This window comes from Hermetia illucens, chromosome 6, assembly GCF_905115235.1.
Source record: "Hermetia illucens chromosome 6, iHerIll2.2.curated.20191125, whole genome shotgun sequence".
NCBI lineage: Eukaryota > Metazoa > Arthropoda > Insecta > Diptera > Stratiomyidae > Hermetia > Hermetia illucens.
In genome coordinates, this window is record NC_051854.1 from 26,744,671 (window position 1) to 26,765,122 (window position 20,452).

At 44.3% G+C, this 20,452-nt stretch overlaps 1 protein-coding gene across 3 annotated transcripts in view; it reads left to right on the forward strand.

The window, feature by feature from the left end:
• LOC119658656 (calcium/calmodulin-dependent protein kinase kinase 1) overlaps positions 1 to 16,291 on the forward strand; it is a 382,257-nt gene extending 365,966 nt beyond the window's left edge. For all 3 annotated transcript variants that reach the window (XM_038066200.1, XM_038066202.1, XM_038066201.1), the window contains 4 exons: positions 1,105 to 1,292; positions 9,043 to 9,276; positions 9,355 to 9,641; positions 15,970 to 16,291. In XM_038066200.1, coding sequence (XP_037922128.1) covers positions 1,105 to 1,292; positions 9,043 to 9,276; positions 9,355 to 9,641; positions 15,970 to 16,069 — 809 coding nt within the window. In that variant the 3' untranslated portion in view covers positions 16,070 to 16,291. The remainder of the gene's footprint in view (positions 1 to 1,104; positions 1,293 to 9,042; positions 9,277 to 9,354; positions 9,642 to 15,969) is intronic.
• Positions 16,292 to 20,452: the final 4,161 nt, after the last annotated feature.

Genomic DNA, 20,452 nt, shown 5'->3' on the forward strand with positions numbered 1-20,452 from the left:
TTGCTTTAATCACCGCTCCTCCTACGTACTCAGATTTGTAAATAAGAAGACCCGAGTTTAACAACTTAGTGTATGGAAACTCTCCCAAGTGGTGAAAGGTCATAAACTTTAATTGTTGCTTAGAACCAGAACCCAGCTGCTGTCGTTGAAATCGTAATGAATGTGGTTGAATTCAAAATGATAAAGCGTTTTTTTGGGGTTACTTAGTGAACTTGTAAGCATCACAGGACGAATCAATTCCAGAATTAATTTTGGGAGCTTATGTCATTGGACGTTTCGGACAGGACGAATCCTTGTAATAATAGTATCTCCTGCGCACACCAAGCTAATTTTATATAATCATGGGCTTAATTAATGTCCATTGTCATTGCGAGGATGCAGCTTCTAAACATCAAATAAAAGAGGATTTAAATCAGTTTCTGGGCTAATTATTCGTTACATGGAACTGGACAGAATCTGAATAATAACAAAAGTCCCAAATGCATGGATACCGATGCATCACAGCCATTCAAAAAGTAAAATTGAAAGAGAATTTCAAAATTACCTCAATAATGCAATATGGTATTATTTTAACAAAATGAAATCAATTTCAGCCATTACCTACCCAAACAGAGCCAACATATTCCATGAAAAAGCCGCGGCAATTTCCAGGGAAACTACATTTTGCACTAGACCTATGCACACACATAAGCCGATAATTGCATTCCCTCAAATAGAATTAAATTAAACCTCAAAACTTTTCGAAAATGCACTATTCACACAAGTCCAAATGCAATAAAGTGATATTTCCTGGAACTCCTCCATTACGCTGTAAAAGGTTTGACCCCATTCAGTTCCACTATGATTCCTAAGTGGAATCAATTAACCAGTAATAAAATTGACGCAACTTCGCCATTAACGAATTATCCATGGATACTACGTTATCACATGCCGAAAGGAGTCAGGGACCACGGCCCCACCTGGAAATCATCCCGGCTTTCACCCGCCCTTCACCAAGGCTAGATTCCGTCGGAATAAATTAAATTCACCTGTCTCTCTATTCTCCAGTCATTCCAGCCCTATAATGTCCACCATTTCTTATTACTTTCTTGTTTCTCATTACAGTGCATTATCAGCGCATAATTCATTCCGACATCAAACCGGGGAACCTTCTCCTGGGTGAGGATGGTCACGTTAAAATTGCCGATCTCGGAGTCTGTACCGAATTCCTTGACGAAGATGCCACCATGGATAATAAATCGCCGGCGGGGACGCCAGCTTTCCGAGCACCTGAGACATTGCTCGAGGGAGAGGTAAGTTTGAGTGTTATCGAGATTGAGTGAAATTTACCTGGCAGCAAGCATGAATTCGTAACCATTTCCTTTAAAGAGAATAATCATAACTATCGAAACTTATTTGAAAAGTTCTTGTCTTGTCTTGTAATTATAATTTCAGTTTTCGGCTCCTTCCGTTCACCTTTCGCAGATGGTTCAACTTAATGATTCCTCCTTAAAACCCTAACAACTACTACTTCAGTGAAATTTGCAACCCCGACAGATAGACCCAAGGGAATTATTGCTAACCTGATTTAAATTTAAAATGTGATTATAAGGGTGCAATGAGAAAGGAAAGCTAGAAAACTTCAAAGCTATGATTTCTATAATATCCAATTTGCAAAATTGAACTAAATTAAGGAAAAGTAATAAACTGTCGTCTGCTATGGAAATCAGTTAAAATGGAGACGAGAATAAATTAAGGCATTTCTTTGCAGTCATATCCAGGTGGATATATTATAGATGAAAAATTTAGCTGTAATAACGTTTCGAAGAAGACTATCCTTAAATGTGACTTTACATAAGAAGCATCACTCAGTTGAAAATATTCCATCTAGAATATACTCATCCTTTCCCCAAGAGATTTGGCATTCTATCCCCAGGTGCCGAAAAAACCCCTGAGTCCGAGTCCCTTCCGTGAGGAGCCAGTCATCATCATTAACGGGGCAATAACCGGTATCCGGCCTATGCCTGCCTTAATAAGGAACCCCAGACATCCCGGCTGGCGTCCTGGTCTACGCCATCATTCCATCTTAGGTAGGATCTACTTCGTCTTCTTTTTCTACTACAGATGTTGCCTTTGACTTTTCGGGTCGGATCATCCTCATCCATACGGATTAAGTGACCCGCCCACCGCAACCTGTTGAACCGGATTTTATCCACAACTTGACGGTCATGGTATCGCTCATAGATTTCGTCGTTATGTAGGCTACGGAATCGTCCATCCTCATGTAGGAGTCAAAAATTCTTCAGAGGATTCTTCTCTTGAACGCGGCCAAGAGTTCGCAATTTTTCCGAGGAATACATGAGGACTGGCAAGATCATTGTCTTGTACAGTAAAAGCTTTGACCCTATGGTAAGACGTTTCGAGTGAAACGATTTTTGTAAGCTGAAATAGGCTCTGTTGGCAGCCAACAATCGTCATTGCTATTATCGGTTGTGATTTTCAACCCTAGATAGGAGAAATTTTCAACGGTCTCAAAATTGTATTCTCCTATCTTTATTCTTCCCATTTTACGAGTGGGATTTGATGTTGTTGGTTGGTTGGTTTTTGGTGCTGATGTCTTGCCTTCTTCTCATGTCGCCTGGTCGATCTGGATTAAGGCAGAGACGTACGGTCGTTCTTCCCATGGTTTCGATATCGTCAGCATAGTCCAGTAGTTGGGTGGACTTAAACAGAATCGTACCACTCGCATTTACCTCGGCATCACTGATCACTTTTTCTAGGACGTATGATAGGGCACCCCCTTGTCTTAGACCGCTGTTGATGTCGAATGGTCTTGAGAGTGATCCTGCTGCTTTTATCTGGTCTCGGACATTGGTCAGGGTCAGCCTAGATAGTCTTATTAATTTCGTGGGGATACCGAATTCTCTCATGGCCGTGTACAGTTTTACCCTGGCTATGCTATCATAGGCGGCCTTAAAGTCGATAAAAAGATGGTGCAACTGTTGTCCATATTCCAACAGTTTTTTCCTCGCTTGCTGCACATGCTGATGATCTGCCTGAAGTGAAGCCTCTTTGTTAGGGGCCAATGATAATCTGGGCGTATGGGGCTATTCGGCCTAGCAGCATAGCGGAGAATATCTTATAGATAGTACTCAGCAACGTGATACCTCTATAATTGCTGCACTGCATGATATCTCCCTTTTTATGTATGCGATAAATTCGCTGTCCCACACCTTGAGCATAAGTTGATGAACCGCTAGGTGTAATTGGTCGCCACCATATTTAACCAATCCGGCTGTAATTCCATCGGTTCCTGGCGACTTATGGTTTTTAAGCCGATAAATTACACGAACCGTTTCTTCTACACTTGATGGTGTCAGTATTTGTCCGTCGTCTTCAGTTGGCGGAACCTCCAACTCGCCGATGTTTTGGTTGTTCAGTAGCTCATCAAAGTACTCAACCCTTCGCTCCAATATGCCCATTCTGTCAAAAATCAGAGTTGCCTCTTTGTCTCGGCAGGATGAACATCGAGGTGTGTAAGGCTTCATCCTGCTGACTTGTTAGTAAAATTTGCTCGCCTGGTGCGGTTGCTCCCTGTACTTTTCGAGTCCATAGACCTGTTGTTTCTCCCAGGCTTCCTTTTTCCATCTGTGAAGTCGATTCGTGTTCGCGTTCTTTGAGAATGCAACATTACTCGGTATACAGCATTCTTCCGTTCCGTTGCTAGCTTACATTCATCGTCAAACCAACCGTTCCGACTCTTTTTGCGGCTGGGGCCAAGTATGTTTGTGGCCGTATTTATGATAACACCCTTGAGGTGATTGTGAAAATCATTTGTTGATACTTCATCTCCAAGATCTCTGTTGAATGCGGTTATTGCGGCATCCATTTCCCCCTTATAGGTCAGGTTATCAGTGTTAACTCGCACCGGATTGTCAGAGGGGATTCTGGGTGGTGTTTTTATTCGAGCTCGGAGCACCATGCCAACGAGATAGTTTTCTGAGTCTATATTGGCCCCCCTATATGTTCTGACATTCATCAAGGTTGAGAGGTGGCGGCGTTCAATGAACACGTGGTCAATTTGGTTGAATGTGGTCCCGTCTGGAGAGGCCCACGTATGTTTGTGGACCGCTTTCCGTGCAAACCACGTACTTCCAACAACCATTCCGTGTGATACTGTTAATTGAATGGCTGTTAAAATACCCAAGTATGATTTGGATATCATATCTGGGATAGACTTCGAGGGTTCGTTTTACTGCCTCGTAAAAGGTATCCTTCTCCAACTCTGCGGTCTCTTCTGTAGGGGCGTGAGCGTTAATGAGCAGAGTGCATAGCCATTCGCTTATGTTTTCAAAGCCGATAACAGCAGTTTTCATTTTTTTTCTGACTGGATGTTCACTATAATATATGGTGTAGTGACTCTTCTCCAGAAAACCGGTCCCTGTCCAACGCATCTCCAGCAGCGCTGTTACATCAGCCCTTAATTGGAACAGGGTGTCGGTTAGCTGCAACTCCATCTCCCTACAGAGAACGCACGTGAGCGCATGAGAAAATGCGCAAATCGTTATTCTGTCGTCGTTGCCGGATTCGTCGTTGTATTATCAGTCCAGTCCTGGGTTTCTGTTGTGGCTTGGAAAAAAGTTGTTTTCTGTGTAGGATTGTCAGCCCTACCCAGCCTCCCAACCTGGAGGACCAGTTGGTACAATTTGTCCCGTTTTTAGGCGCGGGAGACGCCTTCATCCTTCTCCGTCTGCAGCTTTCCGTTAAGAAAGAGCTCCCAGCGGTCACCACATGTAGGTGGAGATAAGGTTTGATAGCAGAGCTGTTGGTGTTGGTTCAGCAGGCGTTTCCCAAGCTTATTGCTCCATCGTACTACCCTTGGACCTCCACTATACCGGACTCTTATCGACTAAAATCTCCCATATTTTCTCCACGGGACCACCGTTCTAGTATTGCTTCGCTGGGCTGTTCAGTTCCTATTTGCCACCGCTTTGCGTGCCGTTAATTGCAGTAACGTCCCTTCTATGTCTCTGCTGCGCTTTTGCTGCTTTTAGTTGCTGGTAGATTCGTTTCACCATTGCAACTACCACGTCCCATGCTGTTTTTGATTGCACCATGTATCTTCCACCATGTTCTGCATTTTCGGCTGCAACTTCACACGGAGGACAATCATCCGTTTCATCTAGACCGAACCTATAGAGGCAATTCCTGTATCCACCGTGTCCGGTTAAGAACTAAGTCAGATCATAACCCATCTCACCGTAATTCCGGATAGTCTACATACTTATGTCTGGGATAAGCCTTTGTGTCCACCGGCCATTCTCCGCCTGGTCCCATGCTATTTGCAATGCGGCCAATGACCGCACATTTTCACTTTGCTTATTTAGGCTCGCTTCTTGATTCTCGTACAGACGACTTGCCTCATCGGTTAGAATATCCACCGGGATCATCCCCGCAATCACGCATGCTGCCTCATACGATATTGTTCGGTACCGATATGCAGTTTGAAACTGTCTGTGATTTTCTCCGATTTTTATCGCCAGCGTCCACACTGGTGCCGCGTATAAAAAGACAGAGCTAACGGCTCGCTATAAAAATAATCGACGACTGAGTTTTGGGCCGCCTACATTTGTTAACATCCTTGAAAGTGTAGAGCTAATTAATAGTCGCTGCTTTCTGCCCAGTAAGCTTCAAGTGGGGCTTAAAGCTTAGCTTGGAGCCGAATGTTACTCCCAGGTATTTCAGAGATGGCTTCTTCTATTTCTTCAGCCTTTGTTCCCTTCATAAGCGGGGTCGGCTCGTCGTGATCGCTTATGTCATTTCGCTCTATCAAATGCCAGATCTGGATGCAATCGGGAGACTTTTAAATCTCCATCCGGCGGCCTTTCGATCGTTTACCATCAACTTCGATGTTTAGACCAATCTTGGCAAGTGAATTCTCGTTAGCACGAACTGCGTGACCATACCATCGAAGACGCCTCTCTCGCAATTTTTCCACGATCGGTGCAACCCCATAACGATCGCGGATATCCTCATTTCGGATGTGATCAAAACGTGCCACGCCACTAGTCCAATGCAACATCTTCGTCTCCATCACCGTAAGACGCCGTTCATTGTCTTTTATAGTTGGCCAACACTCAGAACCATAGAGAGCGACAGGACGGACAACATCGCGGTAAATTTTCGATTTGAGACGTTCGTTGATAAGTCGATCGCAAAGAACATAAGTTGTGGAACGCCACTTCATCCAGCTTGCGTTAATGCGTGAAGCAATTTCATAACGCAGTTCTCCATCGGCTGATAGCGTTGACCTGAGGAATTTAAATCGCTCAGTTCTGGGCAGATCACTGCCGCTGACAGTGATTGTGCCTGTTTCATGGGGATCGGTCGTCAAAAATTCAGTTTTGTTTAAATTCAATCTGAGACCGTGTTGCATGAGACGATCATTCCATTTTTGGACAAGTTGCTCGATATCATTTTTGCTATCAGATGCTAGGAAAACATCATCTGCATAAATCAGTGTGTAGTGCGAAAGACGTTGGATGTCCCGTGTGACGGTGTCCATAACAAGGACAAAGAGGAGTGGTGAGAGGTGAACACGAACAGAGACACGAAGCGGTTTTGATACACCCGCCATACTTCGAACTTTACTTTTCGGATCGTGGTAGAGCAATTGAACCCAGCGCACGAGTTTTTCTGGTACTAAATGTTGTCGTAAAGCATACCAGATGAGTCCCTGTGGCACACGGTCAAACGCTTTCTCTAGATCCAGAAATGCAATGTAAAGAGGCCGATGTTTCTCCATGAGTACCCGCGCAGCGTGTATTGCGCCAATAGTTCCGCAGTTTTTGACAAATCGGGCTTGATTCACGGTTATTTCAACGATTTTGCGAATACGGTTGTCAAGAATGCGTTCAAAATTCTTCATGGTATGGGAAAGTAACCGGATCGCACGGTAATTTGAACATTCTGCTGGACTACCTTTCTTTTTCCATATTGGAACAGTGGTACTTTCTTGCCAGTCAGATGGTGATCTATTTTCCTGAATAACCCGATTAAAGAATTCACTGAGCCACAGTGTTGGGTCCCAGCTCTTCACTTTCCAGAGCTCAGATGCGATATCGTTGCCCCCGATTTCATTCGTTTTATTGCCTCTTGGACTTCAGTTGCGCTGATAGTTAAGTTAAGTCCTTGAGGGTTTAACGTGAGCACCTGTCGTGAGACTTAATCCTACGGTCCTCTTCAGACACGGATTGATTTTGTGACCACAATCAGAGCCCCGCTGTGACAAGCAATAACGGTACCAGTCTATACCAAGTGCATGGCTTAGCATTCATACTGGGGGATGCAAGAATTACCTAAATCTCTACCGAACTATGGAGTACGGCACCCGTGTTGATACGCAACACCACGTCGAGGCCCGAAGGTCTCTTCTCGCTTGAGCATAACCACAACCACCATGAAACTCCCACTAGGGGGGCCAACCGCAAATAACCGAGCTGTCCTCACATACAACAGGAGTTCACCCGAAGTATGTGAGTCCAGGGGCTTTCCCGGTTCCCATGGTACCAGTATACCCCTGGTAAGGTTTCGTGACCAATTTGCCACTTCAGATGAGTCCCCGTGCAGACTCGGGTCTGATCGCCCTGATTAGGCCTTTGGAGCATTCGCCTACTGAATCACGGCCGGCAAACCAAAGTGATTACAGCGTCTCCCGGTGCCAGCACTATGGAGGTTCTCCTCGGCCACTTGGTTTTGGTTTGGTCGATAGGGTTGCCGCCCCATCTTCCTCGCCGCCACCTCTGAGCACCAGTTGCGCTGACAGGTGGAACTGGTCTAAATGTCGGCAATGATTGTGGAAATGAAGGATGAGCAAATTCTTGAGTTGAAATCGGCTCGAAGTATTCTTGCCATCTATTCGTTATAGCTCGATGATACCGTACCGTACCGTTCTTGTCATTAACGCAGCAGAAGTGTTTGATATCCTGTGTACGTTCGTTACGGTGTCCAGTTTATCGAAAAGATTTTTTCTTTGCTTCCCGATTGGCATCCTTGTAAACTTGCCAATTGGCCAGCGTTTTATCGTCGAGAAATTTGTGGCAGAGGCGTTTCTTTTCACGGGCCTTCATTTCAACATCATCATTCCAAAGTCCGGCTTGGTGACTCCGAGGATTACAGAGGCCGCTTTGTGGATCGTGTCTTTCACTTGGTTCCACGATTCTTCCACATTCGTAATGGTCGGTAATCGCGTAAGTGAGATCATTTCTTCTTCCTTGTCACGAAATCGCCACCATCTAATGCGCCGCGGGCCAATACGTTCCTCACGCTGTTTTATCGGTGGCTTAATTCGCAGGACGGCAATCAACGGTCGATGTTGAGATGCGATGGTTTCATAGGGAACGACTTTGCAATCAGTGACGGTGGTAAAATGTCGGCGTCTTATGAGAATATAATCGGTTTGCGTTTTACTGTTCCCACTATAAAATGTAAGAAAATGAGACAATCGTTTGATGAACCATGTATTCATAAGTACAAGGTCATGGGTGTCAACAAAATCGATTATATTATATTATTGCGTCTGCCTTTTCACCCACATGATCATTAAGGTCGCCGGCAATGATGATATAATCGTTAGCAAGCAGGTGACAAGTCTTTTCGTCGAGAAGTTGCCAGAAGGCATCATTCTCGACATCAGGTCGACCTGTCTGTGATGCGTAGGCAGTGAAGAAGTGAATATGGCGAGCAGCTGATCGCAGAGTGGAATAACTCCACTTTTCAATTGGAGACTAGAATTAGTCCTTCTTCAAGCCTGGTTCTATATTCCTCTGCTATTCCTTCATTTTATCCTTAGTGTTAGCCAAGTAGTAGGTGGAGTCGCAATTCAGCCCTCGACTTGATGATGATACATATGTATATCAACAAGAATGCCAAAGAACTACCTTTTCGGGAACAAAACGTCCATCTGATTAAGGATAACGTCAACTTAAGCTTTTTATGTTCTCTATTAAAAAATCAGTTATTTTGGTTCAGTATTCCTAAGTAATCAAATTTTTATCTTTTCAGCATTCCTACAGTGGCAAAGCAGCTGATATTTGGTCATTAGGTGCAACGCTTTATGCAATCGTGTATGGAAATGTACCATTTGTTGGTTTAACAGTGCCTGCAGTTTATGATAAAATCAAACATGAAACTCTTAAATTTCCCAGCTTTCCAGCAATAAGTGATGATTTGCGTGACTTAATCTCAAAAATGTTAGTTAAAGATCCCGCACAACGAATAACCCTTCCACAAATTAAGGTAAGACCCTGGCTTACAAGTGAACTTATTCTGAATACTCTGACTGACGCATTATTAATTCTTTTATTGTTTCTGCAGGATCATAGGTGGGTAACGGTGAATGGTAAATACCCACTTCCTTCAGAGGAAGACAACTGTCGCCTTATTGAATTAGAAACTGAGGATTTGAATACCGTCTGTAGAAGTGTCCCGAAAATGTTTGACACTTTCGTTTTGATTAAAGCTATGTTGAAAAATCATTCATTTCAAAATCCGTTTTCACGATCGCCTTCCGGGCGAGCCCCGCAGCGAGGAGGATCCCGCCTTGAACGATTTGTCACAGCCGGTCGATCAAAGTCCGCGCCCTGCGACTATGGTATAGAAAGGTAAGGATGAATTATCTAATTTGATTTTTCCTTTTCTTTGTCTGTTTGTCCGTCAGTCACAAACGTTTTACTTGGAAACAGTTACACCTGTTGATACGATATTTTGCGAAAATGTTGGAACTGTGAATCCTCACGCATGTACGGATCATTTTTTGTTGGGTATAAAGGGGATCCATACATGTAAAAGGAAGTGCAAAAAGTGTGAGTTTCACGCGTAAAATTTCAAGAGTGAAACCTGAGGTCGTCTGGATCACCAATGTTGAACCGTTAAAATAATCCTAACCACAAATCCTACAGCTTCATTCCTGCCTCATAAGAAGCCTTCATTAATCTCTCGACCAACGGTAGACCAAAAAAACCAATGGCAGGTTTTATTCTATCATTATATACTTAGGTTAGGTTAGATTAATAGATTTGTTTGCCTTTTACTGGGCCCATTATATTATTCTCCAAAATCGCCCATTCAACCTTCTGCTGGCGAAGCTGACAGGCTTGCGATGCAAAGTGCAGATTCTTCGGTGAAGAAAGACTTTCCGAGGTGTCTTCGTCTAAGGTGCATTTATTGGTATCAGAAGCAAAAGAATATTGGAGTGGACTTTGGGGATTCCCGCCCAGTATGCTGAGTAAATTACCATTGAAGGCACCCACTACATCACTTTGCCAGGCATACATTTTACAATTTTACAGAAATCACGGGGGGAAAACAAAAGTCGTGATATTCGCATGAAATTTTGTGCCTTTTTTTATGGCTGGAGGTGGAAAAGTTAAAAAGACGCTGCTGCGACAGGTTCCAACATCGTGCGAGATTCTCATCAACTAAAATCACCTCCCCTTCTCTGCTCACAACCCCGCAGGGCCACCGTGAAGTATTACTTCGAGAGGGTGGCTCTGGTTTACATCAGCATGATTAAGCGCGTCCGTAGCGCTTTCCGGGTCTGATCCAATTCCTGGAGCTTTTCGTGTATCGCAGTTATTGTTGCATTTATCACGCTCCAATTTGCATCCGGCCTTAGCTTCTTCTACAGAAAATTATGAGATCCGCCGGCGACTAGACTTTGGCTTTCCCATATTAAGCATCACCCTTGCTACAGATGAACTAACATTTGCTGCCTTATCTCGTGCATAGTCCAGGTGCCAACTTGGAGTCGGCCATTACCCCGAGTTATATAATGATCGCTTTTGAAACGACCTCGTGATTACCAGCTCGGATTTTGACGCTATTGTTTTTCCTGCTATTCGCAATAAAGATCGCCTCCGTCTTCCGCAGAGTCCAGTTTAACCATTTGTAACCATGCTTTGTTCGGGGATAGTCGCAACTACTAACGCCGCAGGACCTTGTTCTTGTTCTTTAGGTCCGTCATCCATCTCGTACCAAAGGGGTCCCTCCGTTGTATATCACCTTCTTCAGAATCATCCCCATAGCGTCTAAAAGATAAGATATTAAGAGGGTGTGCCATGAGGTTTTGGAGTTTTGGTAGCAGAACCAACCTCTGCCTCTTCCACTGATCGAGAAACACCTTTCAGCTACTTCGAAGATTGCTATATTCTTTTTCCATCTGCCGATGATCTGGCTTCCCTCCTGTTCTTTGGCAAAGGCTCCCCACTCGCAGACGTGATTTCAACAGCAGGATCTCCTGGTTCCACCAGTAGTATGGTGGAAACGGCGTCCGTCGCGACATTTTATGGTCGCATGCCCCAATCCAAACCTCAGACGTTGAAATCGCGAGCAATAATTGCACTAGGAGGGGCGTACAAACTGTAGATATCGACGCAACAACTGGTATCCGGTCTAGGCCCACCTTAATAAGGAAAACCAGATATCCCAGTGTTGCGCCGAGGTCCACCAATTCGATATCCCTAAAAGCTGTCTGGCGTTCTGGCCTACGCCATCGTTCCATCTCAAGCAGGTTCTGCCTCGTCTTCTTTTTCTACCTTAAATATTGCTTATAGACTTTTCAGGCTGGATCATCCTCGTCGATACGAATTAGGTGATCCGCCCACCGTAACCTACTGAGCCGGATTTTATCCACAATCTGGCGGTCATGGTATCGCTCATAGATTTAATCGTTGTGTAGGCTACGGAATCGTCCATCGTCATGTAGGAAGGATTCTTCTCTCGAACGCGGCCAAAAGTTCGTAATTTTTCTGCCTAAGAACCCAGGCCTCCGAAAAATACATGAGAACTGACAAGATCATAGTCTCGCACAGTAATAGCTTTGACCCTATGGTGAGACGTTTCGGGCGGAACAGTTTCTGTGAGCTGAAATAAGCTCTGTTGGCTGTCAACAACCGTGTGCAGATTATATCGTCATAGCTATCATCGGCGGTGTTTTTCGACTCAAGATAGGAGAAATTATCAACGGTCTCAAAGTTGCAGTCTCCTATCTTTATTATTCTCGTTTGGCCAGTGCGATTTGATGTTGTTCGTTAGTTCCTTTTTTGTGCTGATGTGACCACCATATATTTCGTCTTGCCTTCATTTATGTGCAGCCCAAGATCTCGCGCCGCCTGCTCGATCTGGATGAAGGCAGTTTGTACGACTCGAAGATTGCTATATTCGCATGATAGAGCATCCCCGGCTAGCGGGAATGCCATTGTTTCTTGTTTGGCTTACCTTTTGCATGTTCATAGCGCGGCGTTCAAATCAGTCTTTCACACACGTAGCACCTCTGTAATTTCGGTAAGCTCCACAGATTAATGTCATGTCCACTTTCGACTTTGGAATGGTTTACGAGAGCAAGTCTTGAGTTGTCTCGCAATGGTTGGGGTTGATTTCTATCAGTCCCCTTTAACCTTACAATTCAGCTCCTTCCTATAAGGACACCTACTATCAGCTACAATTGGCCGGTTGTCCATTCCCTCTTTCTCTTTGCACAACATGCATTGTGAATCGCCACTGCAACCTTTGGCAAGGTGGTCCTCTTCTCTACACTTCCTGCACCTTTTCGACCTATCTACAGGCACCTAGGAATTCTGAAAGAAACACATACTTAAGTTGGTAATTTGAAGGGTGCTCTGCTGTCCTGCGACGTATGAAACTGGCGCTGAAAACGCACCTCTCAGGGAAGAATAAGACAAGCTTACTAAACGTATCAGTTATTCCTTCAATGGCATATGCATTCGGAATATTGCCGTGGAAGATCAATTTGGAAAAGGTCCAACGAAATTACGAATGCATCACCCTAATTCCGGTGTGGGCTGATGAGCTTGCTCGTGACATTAGAAACAGGGGCAGCCCAGTTCACGCGTTCAGCTCAGTTCACGCGTTCAGCTCAGTTCACGCGTTCAGCCCAGTTTACGCTGCGACACATTACCGCCAAGTCGACTTACTACGCACTTATTTTTACAGCAAGGAGCATGCAAGTCCCTTGTATGTGATTGTAAGGTAGATTGCAGGCTACCTTTACTTGAAGGATCGATCTTTCTTCTTCCTTTTCCTGTCCTGGGTGCAGCATGGTTCTTTCTAACAAATTTAATGTCAGTACACAGACTGTCTATCTTGTGGTTCGTCCATTCCATAAGATTCTAGTCCCATTACAGGTCTAACAAAGCAGATTTTGTTAGACTGAACCCAAGGTTCTTGTACCAGAAATATATAAAATCAGTCCGGCAACTCTACCAGCTTTGCTACCAATAGAAAGGAAAAAGTTTTGGCATACATTAATTAACCCTTCTGTTTCTGATCATAATTTCTTATATATGATGAAAAACCGACGCTAGCTGAAGAGTCTCTTGAGCCCAGTTTGGGTCTTACCGAGGTTTCGAACTTGTCATCGTCTTCCGCCCCTTGAACCGCTACCGTCTGTACAACTTCTTCGGTTACTGTCTGTCATGGCGTTCCGTTGTTCCACATCACTACCTTTATTATTATTATTCTGTTAAGGGAAAGTCGCACCGCGTCCTTGAAAAACTATTGTGCCCCTTTTACTGGTTATAGTGTACCTATTGATCATAGTATCTCAAGCAGGCCTGTAACCGTTAGGAACTTTAGTATGTTCCCCACTTCCAGATGTTTCAGCTTTGCATCTGGTATTAAGTGTTCTCCCAGATGTATCGACCTACTTTGCACAAGTGCCGGACACTGTCCCAGGACGTGCATAGAGGTTTCGTCCTCCTCCTCACAAAACCTGCAGGCAGTGTCCGTAGATATCCCTAGCTTCCCTAGGTGATAGTTCAGCGGACAATGACCAGTGAGAATTCCTACTATGATTCGGAGGTTCTTTTGGTGAGGTTTAAGCAATCCTTTGTACGCATGGATTCGTATCCCCCAATAAGCACCCTGGACTGCTCCATCCCTGGTATCATCACTACCTTTACTTTCTTCCGCTTTTACTAGTAGAGGCGGAAGAGAAGGTTCTGACAAGCGATATTTATTATTATTTTGTCAAGGGAAGTTGCACTACGTTTTTAAAAAACTATTGTGCCCCTTTTTCTGATTATAGTGTACCAAGGAAGCCTATAACCATCAGGAATTTTAGTGTATTCGTTATTTCCAAGTATTTCAACTTGGCATCTGGCATTAAGTATTTTCCCAATTTACTTTGCACAAGCACCGGACACTGTCCCAGAACGTATATGGGGGTTTCGACACACTCCCGTAGATATCCCTAACTTCACCATGTCATAGTTTAGTCGACAGTGACCAGTGAGTATTCCCACTATAATCCGGAGGTTCTTGCTGGTGAGGTTTTAACAATCTTTCGAGCGCTTGTGCTCGTATGGAGGGATACGGCCAATGTCGAATCTGATTTTTCTGTGATCCGATATCGACAACTCATCGGACACCCTCCAATTCCTGACCAGCCCTTCATCAGAGTATTCCTTAGAGTCATGCTTAGTGCTGGTTACGAATATTGGAGTGTTCCTTAAGTTATATATTTCTGACTTATTGCTGAAAATTAATTTAAGAAGATATCTCTTCCATTGTTGTCGCTACTTCCCCAGACTTTGTGCATTGACATTGCAGCCGAGGAGAAGTGGTAGCGATTTTTCGGGGAACTCGGTAAGTTTTCCACCCGATATCCTCCGCTTTTCCCTGTGTACGTGCACATTTTCAACTTTGACGTTTGATCGCCTACAGGGATCGGTTATCCAGCCCCGACCGTGAGGGCGATGCGCTTGGCTTCCACCTTCTTACTGGAGACTGCATAATCGCGTATGGAGATCCTCATTCAGAGCAGTAAGGAGGCCCTGAAGATCTTCCATCTCTCTATAAGCCTTCCTTCCGATAACGCAGGTACGATTTTACACCTGCTCCACCGAGGCATGTCTCCTTTCGAACGTGTTTGTTTGTCCCTGCTTTTCAAACAGTGGCCTTTTTTAATTGTAGTTCTCGCCGTATGCTAATTTAGAGCTCAGCTCCATGGCTTGACGGCCCAACTTCTCCCTTTTTGCAGGAAATCACCTGACTCTCAGTGTTTCGAAGATGTGCCTCGGCCTAGCTGGCTTTGGGTCCAGTATATGGTGGTACTAGTTTATTTTGTTTTGTTTTTATTTGTATATTCATTTGGTTCCCACAAGTAGGGGGATTAGGAGGTCCGTAGCACGGTATGGTCAAACTTACTCACTGAGGCGACCGAGAAGCTCCGTACGAATTCAATCATTTACCCCCGACTGCAAACTAACCAATGGATTGGGGAGTTCTTTTTCGATTACCTAGTCTCGATCCGTAGCTTTTTCTTAATAGTAAGGTTACCACGTACAGGGTGTGGCTATCACCACGATCTTAGTAGACAAGCGGCTTGACTCCTGGAGAGCCACATATCACCCTCAGAGAGAGACAGTTTTGCAGGTTGGAAAGCTATATTCTGCGCACTGCACTACTTGGCCTCAGAAGCAGGATTTAGGTTGTAGTCCAATCTTTTGCGGCTGAAATTTCTTTTTTTCGCGTCATCTCCCCCTTTTCTGGAAGATTTGAGCAAATATACCACGGAAAGACCGCCTATCGTCAGGTTTCCAATTTCTCCCCTTATGGGAGCTGCTGTATTCTCTTTTCTGGCTGACTGCGTTCTAGGCTCTAAATGCAAGCTTTCCACTGAAGTGGAAGATTTGTTGTTATAATCGTTGAGAAACATGAATTTTGTGAGTCTTCCAGAATTGATGTTTCTTAAAATAGTGTTGAAATACTACAGGCTACCCCACCACGACAAGATGTTGTCTGAGGGAATAACGAAAGCAAAAAGCAACGAGCATCGTAGCGAGCAAGCCAAATATATAAACCCACTAGAGGAGAGTTCAATAGTCTTAAGATATAATTTAAGTCTTTGGAACCTATTCTGAATCTGAACCACTAATCAAAATATTAATCCATTCTTTGTACACTTTCCAGCAAACAGGTGTCCAGCGAAAACATCCTGCCAGTCGTCACAGAAACCGTTCCTAATTCAAGTACCGATTCATTAGATCAACCTACGGAGGACTCCAATTGACACAACTTCACCAGCGCTACGCCGGAAGCACAAAATATTCTAGACCGAATATAGTCCTTTATTCATGCCATACTTACAGCACAAATTTTATTACTACAAAGAATTTCTTCAAATGTTTATTGTCTATTTCAATTTCAGGATAGTTATCGTTTTGTAATTTTAGAGGGATTGTTAGTTATATTTTTTTATATGTTTTTCTTTTCAATAAATGGGTTTTGTAGATTTTTGTTTCTTCAATCACATAATTTCTGATAATAGTTTATATTCATTTCTTTAGAAATTGAAGTGTGTCCTTAGTTTTTATTTTGGATGGTGGATAATTTCTATTTTAATCAACGGCTGAGTGCACTACCCAAACGACGAAACTCTTCAAACGGTATTGATGCTTTTACATGTTAGCCTAATACACAATTTCAACATTCGATAATCTTTCAGATCATTGTAACAGGAGCCGTTCTGCTAACCTAGTTATAGATTTTCTGCTACCTCATTCCGGAGCTATGTGCAGTAAAAATTCGATATGCGATTCAGGTCCTTCATCAGTAGCTACATCAGCTGGTACTCCATCTTGTGATAAAACACTTCTTGAACCTGCATTACATTTACGACGTAAAATAGTTACATATGTGGGTAAGACGATACGACGAAGTATATTCGATAAACGTGAGAAGAATTCTGCATGCAAAACTCCAGAGACAAAAGTTCAAGTGTGAATTTGAAATTACCACCCCATCCACGAGGCTCCTCTTATCTATCCCAATAGCGTCATTTCGCTATTTTCGCAATTCCATCATAGACTTCACGGTTTCCGCAAGGAGACAGAATTCCCTTAAGCAAGATTTATTCTCCTTGAAGAATTTGTAATGTTAATGGCGTAGGTCACACGTCAAGGATAATGATATTAGAAAGACGCGAACACGATGAGTCTGCAATTTAAAAGCAACCGCTCCTCGTGTACAGGATGTCGTTTGATTGATTTCAGAGGAACATGCTCTACTTCAGTTTTCCCGTAAATATCTTACCAAAGGTTATGCCTGTACCTTTGCTATTCATGCGTTCCTACAATAACATGTAATTTCGTTAAGTCTACTTCCCCGAAACGAACATTCAAATATTTCGTTGCGAGCCTAGAAGAGGAGGAATATCATCTCAAAGGTGATGCTTGATTGTTTTACCTTCCAAAAATCAATTTATCACATCAGTTAATGTGAATGAAGTTAAGTGAACTGTACAGGCTCCATCCGTCGTGAGAACTTATACAAATGGCGGTGGATTATGTAGCCTTGAAACCAGGAAATTTTTAACCGAATATTTTCAATAATTTCTAATTTTGTTAACTGCAAATGTTTTCCTTTAACCCTCATCAGAAGAAACAAACGCACTACTTGCAGCTGAAAATGGTCGTTATGTCGATCTTCATGGAAAAAACGCGGGAGAAACTGGTATTACTAGGAATACTGCGGAAGAACAAATGTCATCATCATGAATAAGTAGGACGCTGAAAGCCGTCTTATTCTCCAACGGCTTATGAAGCGGTATTCGATGAGCGCCAAAGGATAACTACACTTTGAAGACGCAATTCTTCCTACGTACATCCAGTCTCAAGTGCACACATTCATCTTACGACCGATTGGCCGACAAAGACTAGGAGCGTTGGGACTCCTCGATGACTCCCAGTATCAGCATCTGTTCAATCTTAACACAAAGGAGCTTTTCAATCGCGAGCCCCAATGAAAGGTTTACCTGCCTTATATGCCCATACCATATCGACTACGTGTGCCGAAAAAATCATGCAATTTAAGCTCTCAGCTCAGTCCTCAGCTGATATTCTGCTTATAGCTAACTGCTATTCCGGTCGGCAAACCTAGAGGCCGATGCGTAACTTTGGAAAATTTTCTCGTCTATCACTTTTTTGGGGTAGGGTAGGTGAATGCATTTACGCACAGACTGCTGGACCCCCGCAATTGCATGCCTTCGGACTACCAACTAAACACCTCCCCATCGTCACAGAGCTAGCTTGGAACCGTTTGTTACATTACTTTGGGCTAGCTTCCGATCTCTCCCGCCTTGCGAAGCCTTCAAATCAGGGAATTCCTTTCAATAACGGAAGAGAAGAGGAGGAAGAATACTGTTACTTCAACTACCGGTGGAGCTCTATCTTCTTTGCAATACGAAGAACTCGAACGTAAAGCGCAACACGGTTCCACCTGTTAGCGCTCCTCGGCAATGTTGTCTGGAGAGAGTAGTTAGCGAATCCCATTCCACCTTCCACGACAAAAAAAGGTGTGATGGGCGTGGTCCACAACTATATTACAAATAAACACAATCCGCAGATCATGCCTTCCCAGTAAGACTGAAAACCTCCAAGCCCACTTAGTAGCTGGGTAATGAAATAGTCAGTCTCACCATGCGTTCGGTTCAGCCATGAGACTAAATTGTCGATTAGTCGCCTCTCTGCTCTCAGAGGGTTGCCATTCGGTAAGTGTGCCTTAACGTTCTTTATGGGCAAAAATCCTCCTAAATCTCCGCTCTTACGATTGTAGATAGCTTTACGCTCCTTAGCAAGAAGGGTAACGGGGATTCCGTTCTGAGACAGTGCGATAAGCAGACGCCACTCGCAAAGTGCCTCGTCTCTGCCTTTGAGCAAGGCGCTTACGGTGCAACTCCTTGTCAAGGACATCAGTCCATACCTCCGCGCCATAGAGCAGAACGGACTTCATTGGTCTCATAAGAAGACATCTCCTGATAGATACAGGGAATCCCACATTCGTCGACTCAAGGCTGTGACTCCAGCTGCAGCCCTTTCTGCTGCTGCTTTCATTTGCCCGATGAATCATCTTCTAGTCGAGCATTAAGCCAAGGTATTTAACAATTGGTTTTGACTCTGTAGCCAGCTCGCCGATCGATATGGGATTGGGATCCTTTCTGACCAAAATGATCAATATGCTAAGTCTGGTTTGCGCCTGTTCAATTGTATGTCCGGCAACAAGTGCTGCAACGTCGTCTGCGTAACCGACCAGACACGACTCCTCTGCCATGTCGAGTCTAAGCAGACCATCGCCGGAATAATTTTTCTAATGTGGCTAGCATATCTGTCAATCTTACGGAATTGAAGCGTTATGAAGAAGACACCGTCGGGATCGGCGGCTGTGTACCTATACTCGACGAACCTCGTCCACGATCTCCATAACTGCATCCACCGCGGATTTCACTGCTGTGAACCCAAACTTCCTTGGGGATAAGTCCTCGGTAGTGATGATTCCTGATGAGCTTTTCGAGCATTTTCAACATAAATAGCGGTCAGTACGAAGACGGCAGCTCAGAGTCTCCTTTTCTTTTGCCGAGTACCGCAAGTCTCGCCTCCTCCCAGCGACAAGAAAAAATTGCCTCCTTAGGCAAGCGTTGAACGCCCCGAGCAGCGACTCTGGTTGTTGGTGGAACAGCAGTTTGTAAACATCCGCCGGGATACCATCAGGACCTGGCGCCTTCTTGTTTTTAATGGTGAACACTGCTTCTCTGAGCTCTCTTATTGTGAAAAGGGGGCAATCCTTGACGTTTTCCGTGCTGTTGACATCAATCAACCCGCACAGAATGGCGAATAATGCCCGTTTAATGCGGTCCATCTGGTCGGTTCTTGGTATGCAGGATTTCCGTTGAGTCCCGATTTTCAGGGAGACCAGTTTATAGCCAAGTTTCTACGTTGACTAGGTTTTGCCAATCGCGAGATTGCTTTTTTTTATCGCACTGTAGAGTCTCCTTCTTGCTGATCTATACTCTGCCTTTATCACACATGTCCTCCCGCGGGCGTGTAAACTTTGTGGATGGCGGAGCTTATGACACTTCTTCCGTAGGTCAGCAATTTTCATCCACCAGAACATAGGAGGCTTGTCCGGGGCATGGAAGCCGCTCTCGCTGTCGTTATGATAGTCATCTTTGAGTTTACGACAGTGTCAGTTGCAACGCTACCAAGTCTGAAACGCCCTCCAGTGCGACTCTGCCTGTCCAAAGAGCTTCGACGAATTTCCCGATGTTCATCCTCAAGATGCTCCATACGTAAGAGAAACACCAGGTTGTTGCACGCCAGCAACTCGAATGCAATGTGATCCCTTGCCGGGAAGTCTTCTAGTGACTCGCCACCCATCCACTGACGATGCCAGAGATTCCGACGCAAAAGTTATACCAGAGATACTTCCTCGGCAGGCTGTGCGGCGGAACGTTGATGTGGATCAGGTGTTTAAAACTATGAGCCCGGTCCTCGCCGCCATTTTCAGGATCCGTTTCCTAATTTTTACTTTGGAACTCTTTGGTGGTTCGGCCTCCTCCGATACAACGCCCCTGTTTTAGTTTGACATTGATGCCTTGCTCTCGGAAGAAGAGCAGCAG